Below are 21,308 nucleotides of genomic sequence, written 5' to 3' on the forward strand. Positions count from 1 at the left end.
AATGTAATTTTTTGAATTAATTTGAACAGCTGGTACCAGTGGTCCTCCAAAGCCATCCAATTTCATGTATTATGTTTATAAATTGTTTATAAATTATCCATATAAAGAAAGCAACCAGCTTGAGCTCCTTGATGCTGACATTGATTTATCATTTCTATTTGGTACAAACCCTTTCAAAGCTATTATCAATTAAATATTTATGCATTTTAATATTTTATGACTAGGAGAATTTATAAGATGAAAATGTTAGCAAGACTTGTTCTGGGACTTGTCATCTTTGATGTTGCTGTGCCTGCCCCAACTCCAGAGCCCATCAACTATGACTCAGAAACCTATGATGCCACCTTGGAAGACCTGGAAACCTTATACAATTATGAACACCTTCCTATTGATCAAGTAGAGGTAATTGGTTGTTCCCACCCTTGAGACTTGTAAAGGCATCAAATGAGGGATGATTGAGGTTTGTTCTCTTCAAATAGATTTGTGCTAATTTTTAAGTGGAGAAGTTTTATCTTAATAATTTCATAGGAATATTTTCCATAGAATATATTCACTCTTTTAGGATTAGCACTGGGACAGTCTTAGTTTCTTGCAATTTACTCTCTTTTCTTCAAATCTTCTCACTAAATATTTTTTAAAAAGGAGTTTCTGTCACATTATAATAGAACAAATTGGAAGAAAAGATAGTAAGCCAGGGTAAGAAGGGTTACAATAACATACATGCAGTTTAGAGGAGAGTTTGGAGCAAAGAAGTTGTGAGACTAAAACAAATGAGAAAATAAAAAGAAAACAGAGAAAGGCCCATGGTTTGGAACTACACTGCCTCCCAGGAGTATGTGCTTCTCTGAATGACTGACCATCTCCCCCCAAATCGTGTAGGTACTAGCTAGGCTGCAACCCACTGCGCAAATCTGATGTGACATGTTATAATTAAATTCTGGACTTTTTGCATAACTGAAGGATACAGGATAATTATTGTGAATCAGAAAGCAAACAGACCTTGAAATCCTGGAGTATGATTAATGTACAGCATTGACAAAAACTATCATTAAACAACAAGGGAAATTACATCACCTTTAAAGAATCATAACACAATGTGGGCAGTTTTTCAAGTGTACATCTTAGAAAAATTACTTTTAATAACATGGGATAAAATTTTTTTAAAAAAATCATCATGTTTAACTTACACAGAACTTAGATTTATCTTTATAAAAGAGATAATACGGATTTTCAACATTGTTTATGTTGCCTTGTAAAGTGAGTCAGATTTTCACAATATGATGATCTTATGAGTCATCTTATTTTTCTTTTCTCTCTCTCTCTCTCTCTCTCTCTCTCTCTCTCTCTCTCTCTTCCTCCTTCTCTGTTCCTTTCATTCTGATTATTATTGCTCCTACCCAACCTTTATCTCTTAGGTCTGCTTCCTCTTCTTAATAAAACTTTATGTTCAAAAACAGATCAATTTTCATCTGTATATTTGATTGTGATTCTTTTTTTCCCCTAAATATTTATTAATACTTCTCCCTGTTGAATTCACTCCACCATTTGGTTTCTCTTATGTCAAAGTGCTTTATGAGATTTATGGTCATTACCACCAATCTTTCTCTATGTGGCTTCTATATCTCTAACCTAAAGCATCAATGTGGAATCAATGTAGTCAACTCATCTGTCTTGCTCCTTTATAATTATTCATCTAAAAAACCCTTCAGTGCATGTATGCATTTATTGACCACATTATATATTTTACTTCCAATTTATTTACCATTCTATAGAAAAAGTAAGCCATAAGTTCAAAGCGGTTTGTTTGATGGTTACTATTAATGGATCCTTTGAATAGAGATGAGAAGTGGATTCAAGGTTTCTATTTGTTTGTTTCAGTAGACCAAATGCACAATAGAAGAAATACTGCTTGGGACCAAAGTTTTCTAGACAAAACTGGGGAGCAGTTGAGCTTTGCCTTCAGAACTTTTTAACCCGTTCCTTGCCTTTCTATCAAGATCAATTTTATTGCCCATCAAGCCTCAGATATTCTCAGGAGGTACTGTTGTTTTTGTTGCTATCAAAAAATTGAAGCTAATAAACATATCTATACAAAGAAAATTATTATAGGCCTTTTCCTTGGTATTTGCATATTCTGAAATAACAAATTCCTGCAAGATACTAAATATGTGGCAGTGTATCATTACATGCCCCAGCCCATACCCTGTACAAACATTCCTAAATTGGCACAGAATTCTTCCTAGAAAATCCTAGCTCTAGTAAAATTTAGTTTTCTTAATAGTTGAGGGCTCCAGACCGTCATAATAATTCCTTATGGCTAAACAAAATATATTATTTATTCTTGAGTTAATCCCTTATGGTGAATTCATCAACAGAAAACTGGTTTATAGAAAAATGATGATCTAGAACTAGATATGAATATACAAATACTATAATAAAAATAATGTATTTTTTTAAAAAAACTATACATAAGTTTTTAAATGGAAACTCGAATTTTAAAAATCTTGCAAAAAGCAACTGAACCTCTCACCCACTACCTATGGAAAACAACAGTAAAGCAATATGTCAGAGGTACATAAATGACTTGCAGAACAAAATTTAGAACTCCAGTTTATATATTGACAAAGTATTAATATATATTGTTTTGGAGGCAAAGAGCTAGTATAAAATTCCATATGGAAGATTGTGAAATAAAGCCAATGTATGTAATCATATGGATAGATTCTAGAACCTAGAATTCCTATCATGAATTTCTTGAATCTAGTCTTAGAAATCCATTTTTCTGTCTCCTGGAAAGCTAATTTATCTCATCTTTAGGAATTAAGGCTATTTGTTTCAGATATTCTTGATCCTATATGAAACTTCTGCCTCAATATGATAATATGCCCATATTCAGTACAGTTGGTGAAGAAAGTCATGGTAAATAAAGCACATTGGAAATGATGGGATTATCATATTGTTTCGTTTTTTATCCTTAATGTCAAAGGTATATTTCTGCCTATTTTAGCTTTGAATTTGTCTTATCTATAGAAAATGAACCTTATACGCTAAAATTGTTAATTAATGGGATAACTGAAAAATGCTTCTAAAATATATTCCAGTTTTTTTCTTATACATTATAAGACTTGGTATCTCAGGCAAAGTAGTAGGTAGGCCCTTTGGTTTAGGCATTGGCTGATTAATCCTTAAGACCTTTGAAATATATCATAGGCAGAATTCTAAGATGTCCCTTAAGAAAGCACATCCTATGGTGTGTCTATTCCTTATATAGTACTTAGCATCATGGAAACATTGAGATTTACAACTTGTAATTAGGATATGTTCATGTTGGAGTTGAATTTAAGAAACAGAGATTACCTAGGTGGGCCTGACATACCCATGAGCCCTTTAAGTAAGCACCTGATATTAGGGACAAAATCCAAAGCACAAGAAAGAAAGACATTATTTTTGGCTTTGGAGATGGATAGATTGAGGATAAAAGGTAAGGAGTGCAGAAGGCTTTTAGATGATGGAATAAAATTGATAGGCAGCCATCCTATCTGGATCATAGTTCTAGAGATGGAGGAAAGATAGAGAATTCTACATATCATCCCAGCCATGGACATCAACTTAATTTGGGCCTTTTGAGATCCTGAACAGGCCATCTCTAGACTTCTGACCCACAGAAATTGTGAGCTAAAAAATGGATATAGTTATATACTGCTGAATTTATAGCAATTTGTTATGCAGTAGTAGAAAATTAATATACCATGTAATAACTTAATTTTTTCTCAAAATCAAATTTTAATTATACTGCTCCAAGTTTGTTGTTTGAGAGCCCAGTAATTTAAACTAGTCAATAGGACAAAAACCTATTAGCACCCAAAAACCACTGTTAGAATCTCAGTTGAGGTTTTCTGATTTCTGTTGGTAGTGGTATATTCATTACCATATCAGTTGGCAGGAAAAGCCAGTGAATTATTACATTCTTTAAAAATTGTATGCAGCAATAGTATGCAGACTACTTAATGATTTCTAATAAATCATGGATCCATTGAACAATTCCATTATAGTGCTGTATACTACCCAGGGGATACATTTACTGGTATGCAGGAATTGGTTACAGATGATATGATCAAAATATGAACTTTCTTTCTGACAAACAATCCTGAGTGAACACTTATTATGTAGGTACTATTGGGCAGTACGCATGTTATCTCATTTATTTATCACATAAAATTATTAAGTGCTGCCATTATTCCCTTAGATGAGGATATTTAAAATAAGAGGAATTAAGTAACTTAACTAAGATTAAACATAAATGATATACAGTCATGGTGATACAGCCTTCTTATATCAGAGCATAATTTCCCAGAAGGGTAATGAAGGCTGCATTATCCTCCCTCCAATTTCTACCATTTCAAATTGCTCTTTTAACTTAAAATTTGTTTTAATTGAACTGAATGCCATGTAGTCTAACAGTCCTAAAAGAGAAAGAAGAGCATTCTGCTCTGTGTGCATAACATGAACTAGAAGTAACCTTTTCAGATAACTGACACTATTATCTAATTATTGTAAGAAGGAATGACTTAAGACTACTTCATTATGAATAATTATGAATAGACATTCTCCAAGATACATTTAAGTTCTGGAAAATGGCCTAAGTGATCTAAGGAAACACTATTTTTTTCTATTTGTCTTAAGGGGTTTGTCAAAAGTCATAGTTTTCAAAAGTCAATAATCTTGGAGTGGTTTAAGTTGAGATTGTGCTTTTGATGGAGGAGATTCTCTGCTGATTCCATTTTCTTCGTTTAGCTTATGGGATGTTGATAGTCTGTTTCTCTTAGGTTGGAGAGGGCTTCAAATTGTTTACTAAGAAAACCACTGGATGTGCCCATGAGTAGTGTCTTTTCCCAGCAGTGTGCTCAATGCCAATATTAAAACTTATGGAGCTCTTCTGAGAGATGTGCACTAACATTTCTCCAGAACAATTTCCTTGACTCCATATAATGAAACTTCTCCTCAACCATACTACATTAACCTAGACTTATATAGTTACTTTTACTTAATTTCACCTATAGTATTCCTATGTCTTCAGTAAACATCAAGAAATGTTTTACTATGGACCTCTATGGAGCACTCAATTATATGCATGGTAACGGCGGAGGTAGAGGGTGTTTGTTTTGGGGGCTCTGTATCATGTAACTGATTGTGCTCGTCATTTTACCTTGCCTTTTCAGGAATCTGGAGCCCAATTTTTACTTCATTCTTCCCTGGTTTCATACAAAGTCCTCCACTTTTGTTTTCTTACCACCCTCAGTTCTCATGAATAGTTTTTGAAGCATTATCTTAAGAAGTTATTTTATCACTGACCCATGTACTTCCTAGAATGTGATAGGGTATGCATTCACAAGTAAATAACAATAACGATATATAAAGGAACTTTAATTAAAAAATTGCTATAGAAAATTTATTGCATGAGGGATGTTTTTCTGGCTGATACTCCTCCACTGATCTTCAAATTGAGGCCAAATTTTCTTCTTCATGAAGAGAACAAGTGAATAGATTGCAAAAAACCATCCTTATAAAAAATTACATTTGAAAAAAAATACCACTGGGAAATGATGAAGCTATGTAAGTTTCTTCAAAGGGATGCAAATGAATTTGACACAGTTTTAAGAATGGGAGAGAACTCAATGAAATCCATTGTACTAACCAATAACTGAGGAATGGTCCCTTTTTTTCCTGTGATCATTGTAATGTGGTATCACTAAAATGATCTTATGGGTTCACTGTAATACCAGAAATTGCTTAAGAAGAATCAAGCTAATTCTGGAATATTTATAATTCCAAAGTTCATTTTACATGATTAAATATAAAAAGGATCTTCACTTGAGACTTTATGAATGTAATAAATTTATATAGAGCTTTATTAAAATTAAATCACAATATCAACACTTACCTCTATGCTTTAAGAACAGAAGTACTTAAATTACTAATATTTCTACTATTTTTTCCTGGGTGACAAAGGTTATATAGTACTTTTATTTAGAATTATATCTCACTTCGGCCAATATGTACAGTGTATTTTACCATATCAAACATATGGTTTGCATGTCAGGCACCTCGTAATGGAGGGAGAAATTTTAACTCTTATCAATCTGTATTAAATATTGTTTTCTGAATACAGTTAAAAATAAAAGCTAATCTCTCATCATTAAAGATACTGTGGAGGAAGTGAGAAAAGAATTTTGTTGATGCACTTTTTTTTTAAAGAGAGAGGGAGAGAGGGAGAGAGGGAGAGAGGGGGAGAGAGAGAGAGAGAGAGAGAGAGAGAGAGAGAGAGAGAGAGAGAGAGAACTTTTTAATATTTATTTTTTTTTTAGTTTTCGGCGGACACAACATCTTTGGATGTGGTGCTGAGTTTCGAACCCTGGCCGCACGCATGCCAGGCGAGCTGGCTACTTCTTGAGACACATCCCCAGCCCCTGTTGATGCACTTTTAATGTTGCTTTCTGATAGACCTTCCATGTGACTGTTTTAAAAACATTTGTATTTTAAACAATTTGAAAACTTTAAAAATGAAGCAACAAAGAGCATATAATAATGAAGGCCCATTGGGGGGGGCACTGGAAACTTTTTCAGTGACCTCTTTGTATTTGTATTATATGTTATTTATGAGAAAATAATCATAAGTGAATTCATACTAACCCTGGAAAGAAGATATTATTTACCCAGTAAATAATATTATTATTATAATATTATTAATAATATTAAGAATTAATGAGGACCATAACTTTATTCAAGATTATTCAGCTAGTCAGTTTCACAGTAAAATTTAGGCCAGATATATTTGTTTTCACTCCAAAGCAGACTTTGACATTTAAAGCCTCCATTATTTTTCTGCCTTTTTTTCCCCTGTAATTTTGACATCTCTTAACTGTCTCCAATATTAAGATTTATTTTCTCTGAAATTATGCAATATACTTTCTAGCAATCAGAAAACAGCAATTTTCAAGTGATTTTAATTGATACAATATGGAAAGATCCTTTAGCTGTCAGACTATTTGAGAGGTAAGATGGTCATTCAAAACTTTATGTGGTTTTGTCAGAAATAGGGCACAATCTTTGCCAAACACATTTCTTTTCTTCCATTTTCAAGATAAAATAGAAAATAAAATACAACTTTTATGGCCAGGTGTTCATGGCCACATACTTTTAAATCACTAATATAGATCACTCAAATAAATTTGAGCACGACTTTCATGTTTAAAGCAGAATTCCATGTGCTTAACATAATTACTTGCCACATGCAAAACTCATAAGAGTACACCTTTAGTAACCTTGGCTGAATAGTATAGAGCCTTTTAACAGCTTCAAAGCCAATTGTTGATACAATGGTAACAATGAGGAATAGTTTCAAGACTTATTCAACTGTGTAAAACAACTTGGAAAAACAGTTAAATTCAAAATTTCATTACTTTAAGAAAAACCTTGGTCTGTACTTAAGTTAACCTGCAAATGATACAAAGGGTTTCAAATACTTTCCCCCCAATAATAAATAAATACAATGGAAAACAGACCTCTAATTTATTTATTTAAGTACTTATTTATTTATTTATTTATTTAATGTTATCTGCTAAAGACTTGAGCATACTGGTCAGGAATTTTACTGGCATGATGGTTGTCCTCAACTAAATAAGTAGGTGAAGATATTTATTTCTAAATCTGACTTTGCCTGGGCAAGCAGACTGTTAACGTGTACAATGTACAGAATGGCAGGAAAAACTATTGCATTGGGGTGTAATCCATTTCTTTGTTGGAAACCTTCTGTCACAGTGCTGAGTAACACAGGCTCTGGAATCAGAGTCTGTAAATGTGGGTCCAAGCGGATCACACCAACTATGTGACCTCAGACAAGTCATACAACCACTTTGAGCCTTGGCTTCCTATTTATAACACACTTTTTAAGGATTAAATAAGATAAGAATGCTAGCTGTTTAATACAGGGCTTGCTTTAATATGTAAGTAACTTTCCAATGGAATCATTCAATTAACAGCCACTGAAGCTTACACACTGGTGATGACAAATGCCTTAATGGATGGGGTGGGATTTTAGCCACCATGAAAGAGAACCTCCCTTTGTGTTTAGGTTCAGTTTAGAACTTAGCAATCTCCTGCTGAGAGCCAGGATTTGGGGTGGATTCATTAGATCAAGTTCCTCTTATTATTCTCTACTCTCAGTCTATTAGTCTTTGTTTTAATACAATGGAGGAAATGGGAAAATGATACATGTAAAATGCACATACACAAGCAAGATATAATTATGTATTGGAATGTTTATAAGGGTTCACTCAAAATATGCATGCTGGGGAATTGTGTCCCTGCATCTCTCATTAGTCAAAGACATGATATCTAATCTGAGACATGAAGAATTTTGCTTGTGTGTTTATCTCCCACCTTCTCTAAATATAGCATTTAAGGGCACTTTGCAGAAACACATGCTGTAATATATACACAAATACATAAAGATAAAAATATAAATATGAATGCAATGGTTTTATTACATAAAACGACAGAGAAAGTATAATACTATAGACCATATTGTATTATATCTCAACAATATAATATTTTATATTATATATTACATGTTGTATCACATCATGAGATGACAGAAGGAAATTAATTATGAAAGAAAAGCAAGGGAAAAATAAAATTTGGGACCATAACATGAAGCCAATAGTCAGGCACATATTAAAATGCATACTGTTTTATATTGTGACCCATAGAGATACATATAATATTGAAGTTTTTCTAGGAAATAAGTGTTAGACTTTAAGAGCCATACTTCCTCTATGCCTTGCCTCATTTCAGGATTGTTTGAGATGAATGAAACTCAGACAAATAGATCTCAAAATATACCCCTTAATATTGATAAAGGCTAGCTTGAAATATATGACATAAGTGCAAAGCTAGTACGGAATTCTCAATAGAAATCTCCAGAAATCAAACTCCCATCAGTGGGAGAAAGTGCTGATCAACCATGGGTCTCAGGACAAAACCTGTCCCAGTAAATCTAATGCATGGTGGATGTGTTCTTGGCAGGCAGGCAATTCGCCCAAAAAGGAAGATGAACTGCATAGTCATTCTTTTTCCTTGACGCCCTATTATCCAGGACGATGTTCTATCAAGGCATTAGGCTCAGCCACTAAGTCCAGAGGGGCTTTCCCTTCCAAAAGAGGAAATCAGACCATTTTTAGGATAGTCATGTTCCCACATTCATTGACCTAGGCCCATACCATCACAATTCTTAAGTATGTAGATTTTGATTCCAGAAGATTTTGAAATAGATCACAGAACACATCAATGAATCTATCTCAAAGTCCTCTCTGTCCACAAGATTGAGAGTTCATTCTTTCAGTGTAAGTTCTACATACAATTATATCGAGACAAAAAAAAGCCTATGAGAAGTTCTGCAATGAAATAAAATGCTAAACAACGATATTTCATTATAATTTCAGAAATGTAAAGATAACACAGATTTATAAATTAACCTCTACCTCTATGAAGTTTTTGAGGAGAGACTAAAGACTACAGATTAATGCCTGTCATGGTTTGAGCATATCCTCAAAAGAGTTCCTGTGTTGATAGATGCATGAGAGACTTTAAAGAGGTGAGGCCCAGTGGAGTATAGTTAGATCACTGAAGGTGCTACCCTTAGAAAGAACTAATCCAGTCCTTGTGAGACCTTGGTTAGTTGTCACAAGAAAATTTTTATAAAAATGCAGGATATGTTCCTTCGTGGTCTCTCTGGCTTCTTGACTCACCATGTGATCTCTTTCTTTTGCACATGCTCCCAGTGTAATACCATTCAACCTCTAGGACCTCACTAGAGATCAAGGATATAGGGTCTCTTATTCTTGAACTTTCAACCTCCAAAACTGTGAACTAAATAAACCTTGTTTCTTTAATATCACTCAACTTCAAGTATTTTGTTATAGCAATGAAAAACAGACTAATACATCTTGCAAATATACTAATTTTGTACAAGTTTAAAAGGATTTGGGCAAAAAATTAGATTTCTTGCCTTATATAATTCTTGCCTATATAATTCCTCTTCCTCAATTCCTTTGCTTCATCTCAGTTGGAGCATCTCAGTTAGTGCTTAGGTCAAGCTGGATTCTTTTGGTAACTACTATCTGAGTAGATTCCTACAGTTATAGTTCATTCAATGGTACACAAATTGTATTACTTCATTACCAAGTTGTCTATAACCTTCGTATTTGAAGCCTTAACCATACACACAATATTACCATAACATGAACCCTACCCTCATCATTATAAAGGACAAATTAATCCTTATTCCCTAAAATAGTTATATTTAGGCAAAATTATATTCCCAGAAACCAGTAGATAGTGTAGCTAGAGAACCAAGAAGAGACTTTATGAAACCTGAGGAAAATCAGAAGACACACACAAAAAATCTTGGTTTAGCTTCATTCAGATGTTGATCAGTTCATATCCATTGCCTCTGTCCACAACCCATACACTCAACAAACTTTGGTTAAACATGGTGTCATCATTTATTTTGACTTCCCCAAAGTTTGTTCAGTGTATGGGTTTTGGACAGAGGCAATGCTCTTTAAGTGTCATCCCTGACCAGGAAGACCTGCATTACCTGAGAGCTAGTTAGGAATGCCAAAACTCAGGTCCCACTGCAGACCAAGGAATGAAGCTAGAGATGGTACCCAGTGACCAGTGATTTACCAAGGGCTCCAGGTCATTTTGACCAACCCTAATTGAAAAACACTGAACTAGGAACCCCCTACCCTGATTTGACAACATTATTTCTCTTCTTTTAGAGTAGTACTCGAGTTCTTCCTGATTTCTAATAGTGTATAAATATATAATGGTGACAATCCAGTCACCAGATCTTACCTGAAGATTCTTTTTCTTTCTGCATATCCCAAGTCTTTGAATTCCCAATTTCCTGGCAAGTCCTGTGTTTCTGGCACCTGAAGCTGCATTGAGTGTGTATTCTATAAGGTGACAGACTCGTGGTCAAGAACTTTCAGCCAAGAGCATTCTCTAGATGGACATGATAGCTTTCACACTTGCCTCCTGTGATGGAATTAAAGAATTCTACGTACCAAAAATGTATCCCACTTTTCATGTTTTCTTTTTTTTTTTTTTTCAGTTAGGGATTCAACCTCAGCAGATTCCTGAATAAAGATGCTGTTGGTATTTCTAAAGTCAGTGCCTTGGGGAGAACTCGTGAAAAACAACCCTCTACCACATTCTCATCAAGTCTTTTCTAAGAATTTCTATGTCCCAACATTTAATTAGCATTTCTACCCTCCTGTATCCTATTCTGTAGAATAAGTCACTTCTCTGTTGTAATTATTCTCTTCCTTGACTACATATTTGAATCACTTTTAGAGCATTTAGGAATCTGAAGGCCTAATCCACATCCTAGAACACTGAAACCAGAATATTTCTGGATGAGACCCAGGTTTGTGTTTGATTTCCTTCAGTTGTTCCTTTAGTGTCACTTAACTGAACTTTTACAAATTCCTAAGATGCATCTTAATTCAGACATTTGCTTTTCTAGTACTGTTTGCTAGGTAGGAGCCTTCCTTTCTTTCATTTTTTCTTGTGTTCTTGGTCCACACCTTTGTTCTTCTAATATAGTACTCTAGATGTTGTCTTGTGGCACCTTCTCTAGAGAAAGTATAGTTGAGAATGTGCCAAAAGTTTTGTTATTAAAAACTAGGAAATTCTTATACATCTAAGTAAGATAATTCTTCTTCTATGTATTTTCTCATTGGTCTAATTTCTAGTCCAGGATTGGACTACCATTGACCTGCCTAGTTCTCCATTAATCTGAGCAATTTCCATTGAATCTGCCTTATTCACCAAATTCTTCTTCTTACATCCCTAGGGCAAATTCTAGTAAATCTTGCCTTGAGTTTCCTAAAGACAGTGAGGATTATCCTGTGTTGTTTAAGATTCACATCTTAACAAAGGTATTGAAATAACTCAAAAAAATTATTGCTTGGTGATGGTTTTTATCTATCAGGTTGTATAATTTTTGGCTTGTAATATCAAGATGGCCAATGAGAGATGCAGAAGGGTGAACCAAAAAAGAAAATGACAGTGCTATCATACCAATCTCCCTTTTAATGTTCAAGGTGGGTTATAAAGAGTTAAAAGGTATTCATGCAAATATATAGTATATACTCCATTCCTTGACACATTTCACTCACAAAAACAAAACAGCAACAACAAAACCCCAACAAAATAAAAACAAGGAACATGCATCTAAAAGATAGTAAGAAGGGTAGATGATTTTTTTTCAAATGTATTCTCCTTGGAATTATGATACAAAACTCTGATTAAAGACATAAAACTGAAAACAAATAAAGGCTAATGCATTTAGGATATTTAAAAACAATCTTCCACTATAACTATATTGAATCTGAAACAAATATAAAGAGAAAATAGAGAATGAAGGGGATCAGTAAATTTAGGTACCATAAAGAAAAATGGAAGGTCCCAGAGGCTAATGTTGTCAAGGCCAATAAATCACTATTCAGCAATCTTCACTCATTGGCAGGGTGATTTCTTTCATGCTAATGACTGCAAAAATTTCTAATAGTCAATAAATGCAGAGATTCTGATCCCTTTGTAAAATAACCCTTCTTTTGCCTCATGGTATCATAGGACTGATTATTATCTAGAGTCCTTTATTTGTTCTGTTATACTTTGTGCCTCAGTAAAGGCTATGTCAGGAGGAACAATTTGCTTTGTGTTAGAGTTGGAAAGATTGAAACTTAAAATGTTTTTAAATTACACCATCAGAAATAAGAGTTGAAGTTTGGAAGTTTCCAAATACATTGGTTTTTCAGTCCAACTTTTTGTTTTCAATTACTGTGACTGACTCCTTCCTTTACCCCTATCTTAATGAGGTTACTGATTTTAGCCTACAATAAATTGTCTAAATTGTCCTCTTGGCATCCTTACTTAAGGAACAAGGGCAGTAAGTGGAAAAGGGAACATGATCTACCTCTACTATTAGATAATTTTTCTAAAGCATTTGCCAAAGTGCCCTACTGATATTGTTTGGAGACATTCAATTAGAAATAGATAATATATTTTGAGAGAACTAAGATGTTAGTAACATTTTAAATTTCTAGAGCCTAAGGAGATGATGGCGAATGGAGTGCTGAAAAATCTGGGATTAAAGTGAAGTTGAAAATGTTCTGGGCAATTAGAAATGAAATATTGCCATTTTCTGACACAATGAAAAGGAATAAGAAAATAAACATGTGTGCATGCATACACACATACACACACACACACACACACACACACACACACACACTACTGAGGTCCCAAAGAGATCAAAACTAGAGGATATAAGTAAATAAAACCTTTAAGTGAGCTATTATTTCTGAATTGAATTTTTCACTCAAACACCACATTTAATACAAAGAAGTATTACATTTTATATTTACAAATTTATGAAGAATATCCATAAATTGAGATAGATTGAAGAAAAAACTAAAAAGAAATCATTTGTGTGTCCTAAATACATAATAATGCTAGCAAGTCAACATCAAATATTATAATGGTTTTATTCTATTTGATATAAACAAAATCTATTAACTAATTTTTATATTCAACTTGCAGACATTTATTTTATAACTTCACTAATTTTAACTTAAGAATAGTATTAATCATAAGTGATAAGATTTAAGAACTGAATTAAAATAATGGTGACTTCAACTTTGTGGTATAGTATTTGAGTAAATACTACTCCAAATAGCTAGTACCATAGAATAGTACTTATAGATGAGAAATCAGAGAAGATATAGAAAAAAAGAGGTACATTTGTTTTTTTCTACAGTGAATGATATATACTACATAATTCAACCCATAAAATATTAAAAATTATTCTTTCAAAGTAACTAGGAGATGGATAAGAAAAGAAAAATTAGAAGTGTCTATATTCAGACAAGTTACATTAGTACCTGTAATAACTACAAGATATCAGTGACTTAGCATAATAAAATTTTATATCTTTCTAAATTATGATTATCCAGGGAAAGAAAACAGCTTTACTTTGCTTCATGTAGGCATTCAGAGATCCAAACTCTTTTTATGGTATAACTTGACGATTTTCAACTTCAGATTTCAGGGTCCACTTGAAGTCCAATGGTCTAAGTGTATCTTTCACCAACAGATTTAGGGAAGGGAAGTAATGTAGAAAAAGTATACTTGCTCTTCACTGACTTGGACCAGATATGCCATATCATTTCCTGTTTTATTCAGTTGGCTAGAACTCGCCAAATGACCCAACCTAGATTTAAAGAAAGCAGAACCTGTAATTTAGATGAATTCTAAGATGGAATGGAATTCTCTCACCCATCACATTGAACCAAGCTGCAGTTCCATTCTGAGACAATATTCATTTCTCATAAAAATAAGATAAAGTCATTATAGATTCTGATTGTATTTTGTAATCATCCTAGGTCAACATTAAAACATATTTTTACCATACTTTTCAATTTCAGGGAACAACCAAGTGCCCAGTGTACCATACCCCAGGGCTACATGGCCTTGGTAGGGTTTTTAGCCTTCACGTTTAGCAACTGAATTCTATGCACACAATCAGTTGTGATTGGATAAGATTTTAGTTTATGAATGGTAACAACCAAGAATAATATTAATCATAAAGTACAAACAGTAAAGTCTACTTGTGAATTTATCATGTGAATAGGCATTTCCCAAATATGACAGTTTTCACTTGTTCTCAGAATGAAGAGATATGAAAAGCTGGATTATTTAGTAGAATTTTACTTGGCTGAGTACAGAATGAATTTCAGTGAAGCCTTTCTTCTCTGTGTCAGAGACGATATCCTTAGTATATTGTTCATGTTCAATAGATTTCATATTTCTTTCCTCCAGACAGTGCAGGCCACAATAACAAACTACTTTTCCATAAGCCAATTTTTCTAGGCTTCATTCTCTTCAGTTTACTTTTTCTTTCTTCAGCTGTGTTATCATCACTAATGCCCTAGAGACAAGCATTAAGAAATAGCTTCCATGGGCCTGGCAAGGGTCATTTCCTTTCATGGTGTAACTTTGAGATCAATTTTCCATCATAAGAACAACTTAAATTAACTTCAGATTCTCGGTTAGGGATGTTGGGATGACTCTATTCTTGATCTTAAGTGTATCTACGTTAAAACATACAGTACATTTCCTACTCTGATAGGAACAATTATATCCTCATTAATCAACAAATATCAAAGAATTAACAAGATTTTGGTGTATGCATGATTTAACGTTCTCTGTCTTTAGGAGCTATCTGGATTGTCTAATTTTCCAATTGTACATACAAGCAAAGGAAAGATTAAAAGAATGTTTACCATTTCTGACTAAAAAAGTCAAAATTATGGGAATATGGTTAAGACAAAGAGAATATGAAGAAAATAAAGGGAAATATAGGGAAGGACTGTTAATGGGGTGTGGAGTTAGTACTTCCTAAGGTGTCCTAAGTTGGGGTCATTACCTTAGGCATATTGTACAAGTCCATTGTACCAGTCCAGGGGAACACCCTTTATGTAGAAAACCACATGAATGATGCCTCTTAGAGTTGCACAATGGAGTGATTCTAGTCCTAGATGTATAGTTCCATCTTCCCCTCGAATATGCAACAAACCTAATCAATATTGTTGGATCCACAGTGGATTGAAAGCTAGTTTTATCAAAGGAAGTCAAAGCACACCTTTGCATATGCAATGTTTGTACCTGCAATTAAGGTTCACCTGCAAATGTGGAGACACCTGAGCCATAACTAATCTATTTTCACACCTGCTCTTTCATGTTCCTTTAGTTATAATATTTTCTTACTCTGATTACAAGCAACCTTTTAACGTATTAAAAATTACATTATTTTCTGTACTGATAAGGCAGTATTTATCAGGAAGTCTATAATTATAGGTACAATGGGGTAAGAGCTGAGAATTTAATGATGAAATAGAAAAAAAATATCACATTTACCTTCTTGGAGAGATAAATGTTAATCAAATAATCATATATATATATATATTATATATATATGTATACACATATACATATATATGTATATATAAACTCTTTAACAATTAAATTTTACTGTATAACAAATAATTCCAAATTTTATTGTCTTAAAATAATTACTTAGTTCCCATTTCTATAGTTCAGCTATTCAGGCTCTTCTGTGCTTCTGGTTTTCTGGGTTGCACTAAGCTCACTCATGTTTCTGCAGTCATCTGCTGGGTAGATTCAGGGCCTGATGGACTGGGTTAGCCTCCTCTGGGATATTTTTTCTCTCTACCACACCTTTTCTTACCTTCCAGTATTCAGCTTTACCTAATTTCTGTGATAAATGGGAAGAAAGCAAATGGAAATTTGCAATGTCTCAAGAAGATTCCCCTCAAAACTATCATGACTTCAATATATTCTGTTGATGAAAACAAGGGATGTAAAGTAATTTGCCCAACATCTCAGAGATTAGGCTAGATTCAAGTTTACTTAGTCTGTATCCTTCCTCTGAACCAAGATGTGATAGTGGTTATGCAAGGTCATTGTCACTTGTGATTATTAAGAAAAATAAAAAAGGCACTGAACAATTTGCAGTGGGGTTGACATGGTCAGTTTTGTCTTTATACAGCTTCATTCTCAATTTACATGGGAGAATATCCTACCTTGGTGGAAGTCACTGTTGCTGCATTCCAGGCAAGAAAGGTGGCAATTTAGATTATGGCGATACTGGCAAATGATGTAAAGAAAAATAATGCTATTAGTATTTAGAAAATAGTATCAACAAGTAACATGGACAATTGGTAGTTACTTAAGCATAGAGCTTTCCATAGACATTGTCTGGTTGATTAGATAATTTAAAGACAGGCAAACTTTCCATAATGTACAAATTCACTTATATATTTATAAATGTAGGAATCAAATTGGCTAACTTGAACTCCTTCTTAGTATATTTTTTATCATACATACGTATTACATTTCACTGAGCTCCTCATTGGGCACTGAGCTAGCTGCACATTAGCAGCTGAGATGAAAAAATTAATAAAATAAACCACATTGAGGTTTATTAATTCAAACACAATGCTGATTGTCAATAAAGGGCTTTGATCTACATGGTCCAACAGGAATTCTATGTTGCAGGGACTTTGGTGAACAAGCAGTCAGGCCGAGGTGCTATTACTGCATGTGTTAGTTTTCCATAGTTTCATTCTAAAATTAAGACAAATAAATTAAGTAGGCTTATTGGTAGTGATAGGATTATGTGGGTGATTTAGATGTGAGTTTTGCTAAGGGATAAATGGAGCCGATCAAGTTATTTTAAACTAAAATAATTCTAAATATTATTGTCACAATGGTGCTGAGTACTTTTATAGGGATTCTTCCACAGACAACATTGATTCTTTAAAAAATGAAATTCTTAAATACTTTTCAGTAATATTGGTAAGAACATAAATATTGCTGATACAAATCGTGGTAGAATATGATACAAGAAATGTAACTGGATTATTTTCTGTGAAAAAGTTTGTTTCTTTAGAGGACAGAAATGCAGTCTAAGACTCTTCAAGGTCTTTTCAGCTTCCTTTACTGAAGATTGGTCTGAGGTATTGGGCTGCCTATGTGGAGTCCCAGTTGTGCATGGTACAAAAGCTGGAGGTGGGTGGTGTTGGGGGCGTGGGGAGACTGAGGACTTCTTTTCTTGGCAATTAGTTCACTAGGCTTATATTTGCTGAGATCTCACTTTGCCCAGGTCACTCTCTCTGGGCTATAAGTTTCTTATTTAATGAACACATAATGTGCTCCTAAACATTCCACCCCATGACATGAATTACATTTCTAAATCCTGGTAAACAAGAAACTAAGAATACAACAATTTGCTGCAAACCACAAACAAATCAAACATACCTTGAGGATACCAAGGTCTAATCTACAAGTGCATATTAAAGTCATATGTAGTAAGAACCTTTTTGTATGATGTTTCTAAAGTTCAGAGAAATATAATGGACAGATTAAAAAGTCAATTCCATTGAAGCAATTCAGAATAAAATAAAGAGGTAAAGAAAAGAAGATAGGGAAAAGCTCAACCAATCATGATAATTTATATAAGAGGGTTAATTCTATTTATATTTGAGAATTCACAATTGTAGCTTCAAAAAAAAAAAGGGTGGAGATGTTTTCTGGTCATTGGTTTTATGTTCAGATTTAGGTGTCAGCATAAAACTGTGTAAGCATAAAAATATGCCACATGGACAGACAGGTGGCCATGATTCCTTGGCTTGATTTGCTTGCATTGCTTCACAACTCATGTCACAGTATGAAGATTGTTAAAAGGGGAAAAGGCAGAAGCCCAAATAACTTCTAATTCATAATAAGAATAAATGTGTCTGCAATGCAAAAGACTCTCTGGGCACAGTACAATGGGGTTACAGTTCTGCAATTTTGCTGAACTGAAAACACATTCTTTTTCCTTGGTTTTAAAGGTTCATTTTATTTTCAAGCAAGCATGAACAGAACAGTTTCTGATAAACACAAAAGCTGTGTAGCCTCATTATGTTGGATGACAAATGAGATCTTACAGCTTCCCATCAAATCAGTGGAAAAACAATTATCTGTAGAAAGTATGTGCAAACGTTTTTCCCTACAAAGTTAAAGATTCAAGGCAACGTGTCTGGAATGTGCTTCTCCCTTTAGGCTGCCTCCACTCCATCAAACATCTGTCTCAATTTCCGCCCTTGCTGGAGCCTCCTTTTGGTCTCTCTGCAAATCCATTCCTTCTGAATATGCCTCATCCTGACCCTGCTGATGGAAACCATGTGTCTCTGTTTAAGGAGAAGCGCCCAGTCTTCTCAGCTGGAGATTTCTGGCCAAGTTTTAGACTATCTTCATGTATGGTGTCCAAAGTATCAAATACAGCATAGTCTGTTTTTGGTTTGATTTTGTGCTTTAAATGTTTAAAAGTAAGCATTCACACATTTATTGCTTCTTCTTAGCAAAATCTCTAAAGTTAAGCATAGAGCTTTGAATTAAATATATCTTGGATAAGAAAATTCTTTTGAAAAATATACCTCAGTAAGTACTTGTTGATTGCCTATTATGCTACAGCCTAGTACAAGGAATAAAGACACCTCAAGAGTTTGCCACTTAGAGACTCAGATATGCATAAAACTGGTGGAACCATTACAATACAGAGTAGGGAAAGCTGAAATAGATTCTATGAGAGCACAAAAGAACGTTTAGTGTTTCTTTAAAAGTATTACTTTTATTTGTGATATCATATTCAAATCTTTCATCAATGATACTAAATAATAACTTTCCTAAAAATCTTATGGTTATATACAGTCATTAGAAAATATCTGATCTAATTAAGTAACTACTTACAAATGAAAGTCATAGTTTGCACATTATTTTGGCACTATTTTGTAGAAAGTAATTTACACACACACACACATATGCATTGCCTTTTTAATGAAAACAAATAAAATTCAAAGAAGCAAGAGTTTATATGTTGGCATGGTCAAAGGACAATCTGAGATTTCTGGGGATAGGATGAGGACAATGGACTGAACAAAGTGAATGAGTGCTAGATATTGTCACCCCAAATGTCTTCAGCAAATTCTCAGTCCATGTTTACAACCTCCTCATAGTGGAAGACTTGTATTAAGAAGGCAAAGGAATAGACATCAAGATAAGTGTGTGTTGCTGGAAGTGAAGATTTATTCTAAATACAAACACTATTCTTTTTAAAAAAAATTATCCTTGAAAGTAGAATGTATTTTGGCAGCATATACATAAATAAAGCATAACTTACTCTATTAGGTTCCCACACTTGTAGTCATACATAATGTATATATACACGCTTGCCGTGTATACAAATACAAGGTTAGGAAAGTTATGACCAATTAATTCTACTGTCCTTCCTATTCCCCTCCTCTCTCCTCTCCCTCTGTTACCCACTGTCCAGTTCAATCTATTTCTATTATTCCCCTCCCCAACTTCCCCTGTTTTGGGTTAGCACTGAGAAATCAGAGAAAAATTTCTGCCTTTGGTTTTATGGGCTTGACTTATTTCACTTATTTCATGATATTCCCCAGTTCCATCCATTTACCAGCAAATGCCATAATTTCATTCTTTTTAATGGCTAAGTAATATTCCATCAGGTATATGTACCACATTTTCTTTGTTCATTGATCCATTGAAGGACATCCAAGTTGTTTCCTTAGCTTGGCTATTGTGAGTTGAGCTGCTAAAAACTTAACACCAGAAAAATAAACAACCCAATCAATAAATGGGCAAAGGAACTGAACAAACACTTCACAGAAGAAGAAATATGAATGGTCAAAAATATATAAATATGTTCAATATCTACAGTAATTGGAGAAGTGCAAATTAGAACTACACTGCTAACAAAAAAAAAAAAGAACTACACTGCAATTATATCTCATTCAGTCAGAATGGCAGTTATAAAGAATAACAACTAACAATAAATATTAAATAATAAATAAATGGTGAGGATGAGGGGAGAAAGGTTCACTCATGCATTGCTAGAGGAACTGCAAATTGGTGCAACCACTGTGGAAAGCAGTATAGAGTTTCCTCAGGTAACAGAATGAAATCACCATTTGACCCAGTTATCCTACTTCTAGGTTTATATCCAAAGGACTTAAAATCAGCATACTATCATGAATTAGCCACATCAATGTTTATAGCAGTTCAACTCACAACAGACAAACTAAGGAAACAACCTAGGCATCCTTCAACAGAGGAATGGATAAAACAAACACTATTCTTACAAGCAAGAATTCATTACATAAAATATTTCAGTAAAGAAGGAAGTAAAGCAAGTGTAATATGAACAAAATCTAAATATTTTTGCAATTTTATATATGATGACTATTGTCAAAGATCTGAGAAAGGTAAAGTTTAATATAATAATATGTTGTTTGTAGTACTTGTTATTCAAATAATATAAGGAATGTGAGAAACAGATATCACAATCAAATCATATAGTTTTCTTGTCACTATACATTTTATTTTAGTAGAAAGGATGTTTTTTAGTAAAATGTCATCAGAGGAAATATAAATTGTTGGTAAGGAAGAAAATATTTCAATCTAGGAATCGAATTACAGGGAGCCTGGAAGACCCAAGAACAAAGCCTTGAGATAGACTAAGTTTGAAGCAAGAGTTAACATGTATTTCCTATTCAAATATAAAATAGATTTTAAAAAATCATTCATCTAAAGGT

The 21,308-nt window shown here is 33.7% G+C and overlaps 1 protein-coding gene across 1 annotated transcript in view; it reads left to right on the forward strand.

Moving 5' to 3' along the window:
• The first annotated feature begins 224 nt into the window (after nucleotides 1–224).
• Nucleotides 225–21,308, forward strand: part of Epyc (epiphycan) — a 34,373-nt gene continuing 13,289 nt past the window's right edge. The window contains exon 1 of the mRNA XM_015482648.2: nucleotides 225–402. Within this exon, the coding sequence (XP_015338134.1) occupies nucleotides 238–402 (165 nt within the window). The 5' untranslated portion in view covers nucleotides 225–237. The remainder of the gene's footprint in view (nucleotides 403–21,308) is intronic.

The sequence above is a fragment of the Marmota marmota genome, unplaced genomic scaffold (assembly GCF_001458135.2).
Source record: "Marmota marmota marmota unplaced genomic scaffold, marMar, whole genome shotgun sequence".
NCBI classification, from domain to species: Eukaryota; Metazoa; Chordata; class Mammalia; order Rodentia; family Sciuridae; genus Marmota; species Marmota marmota.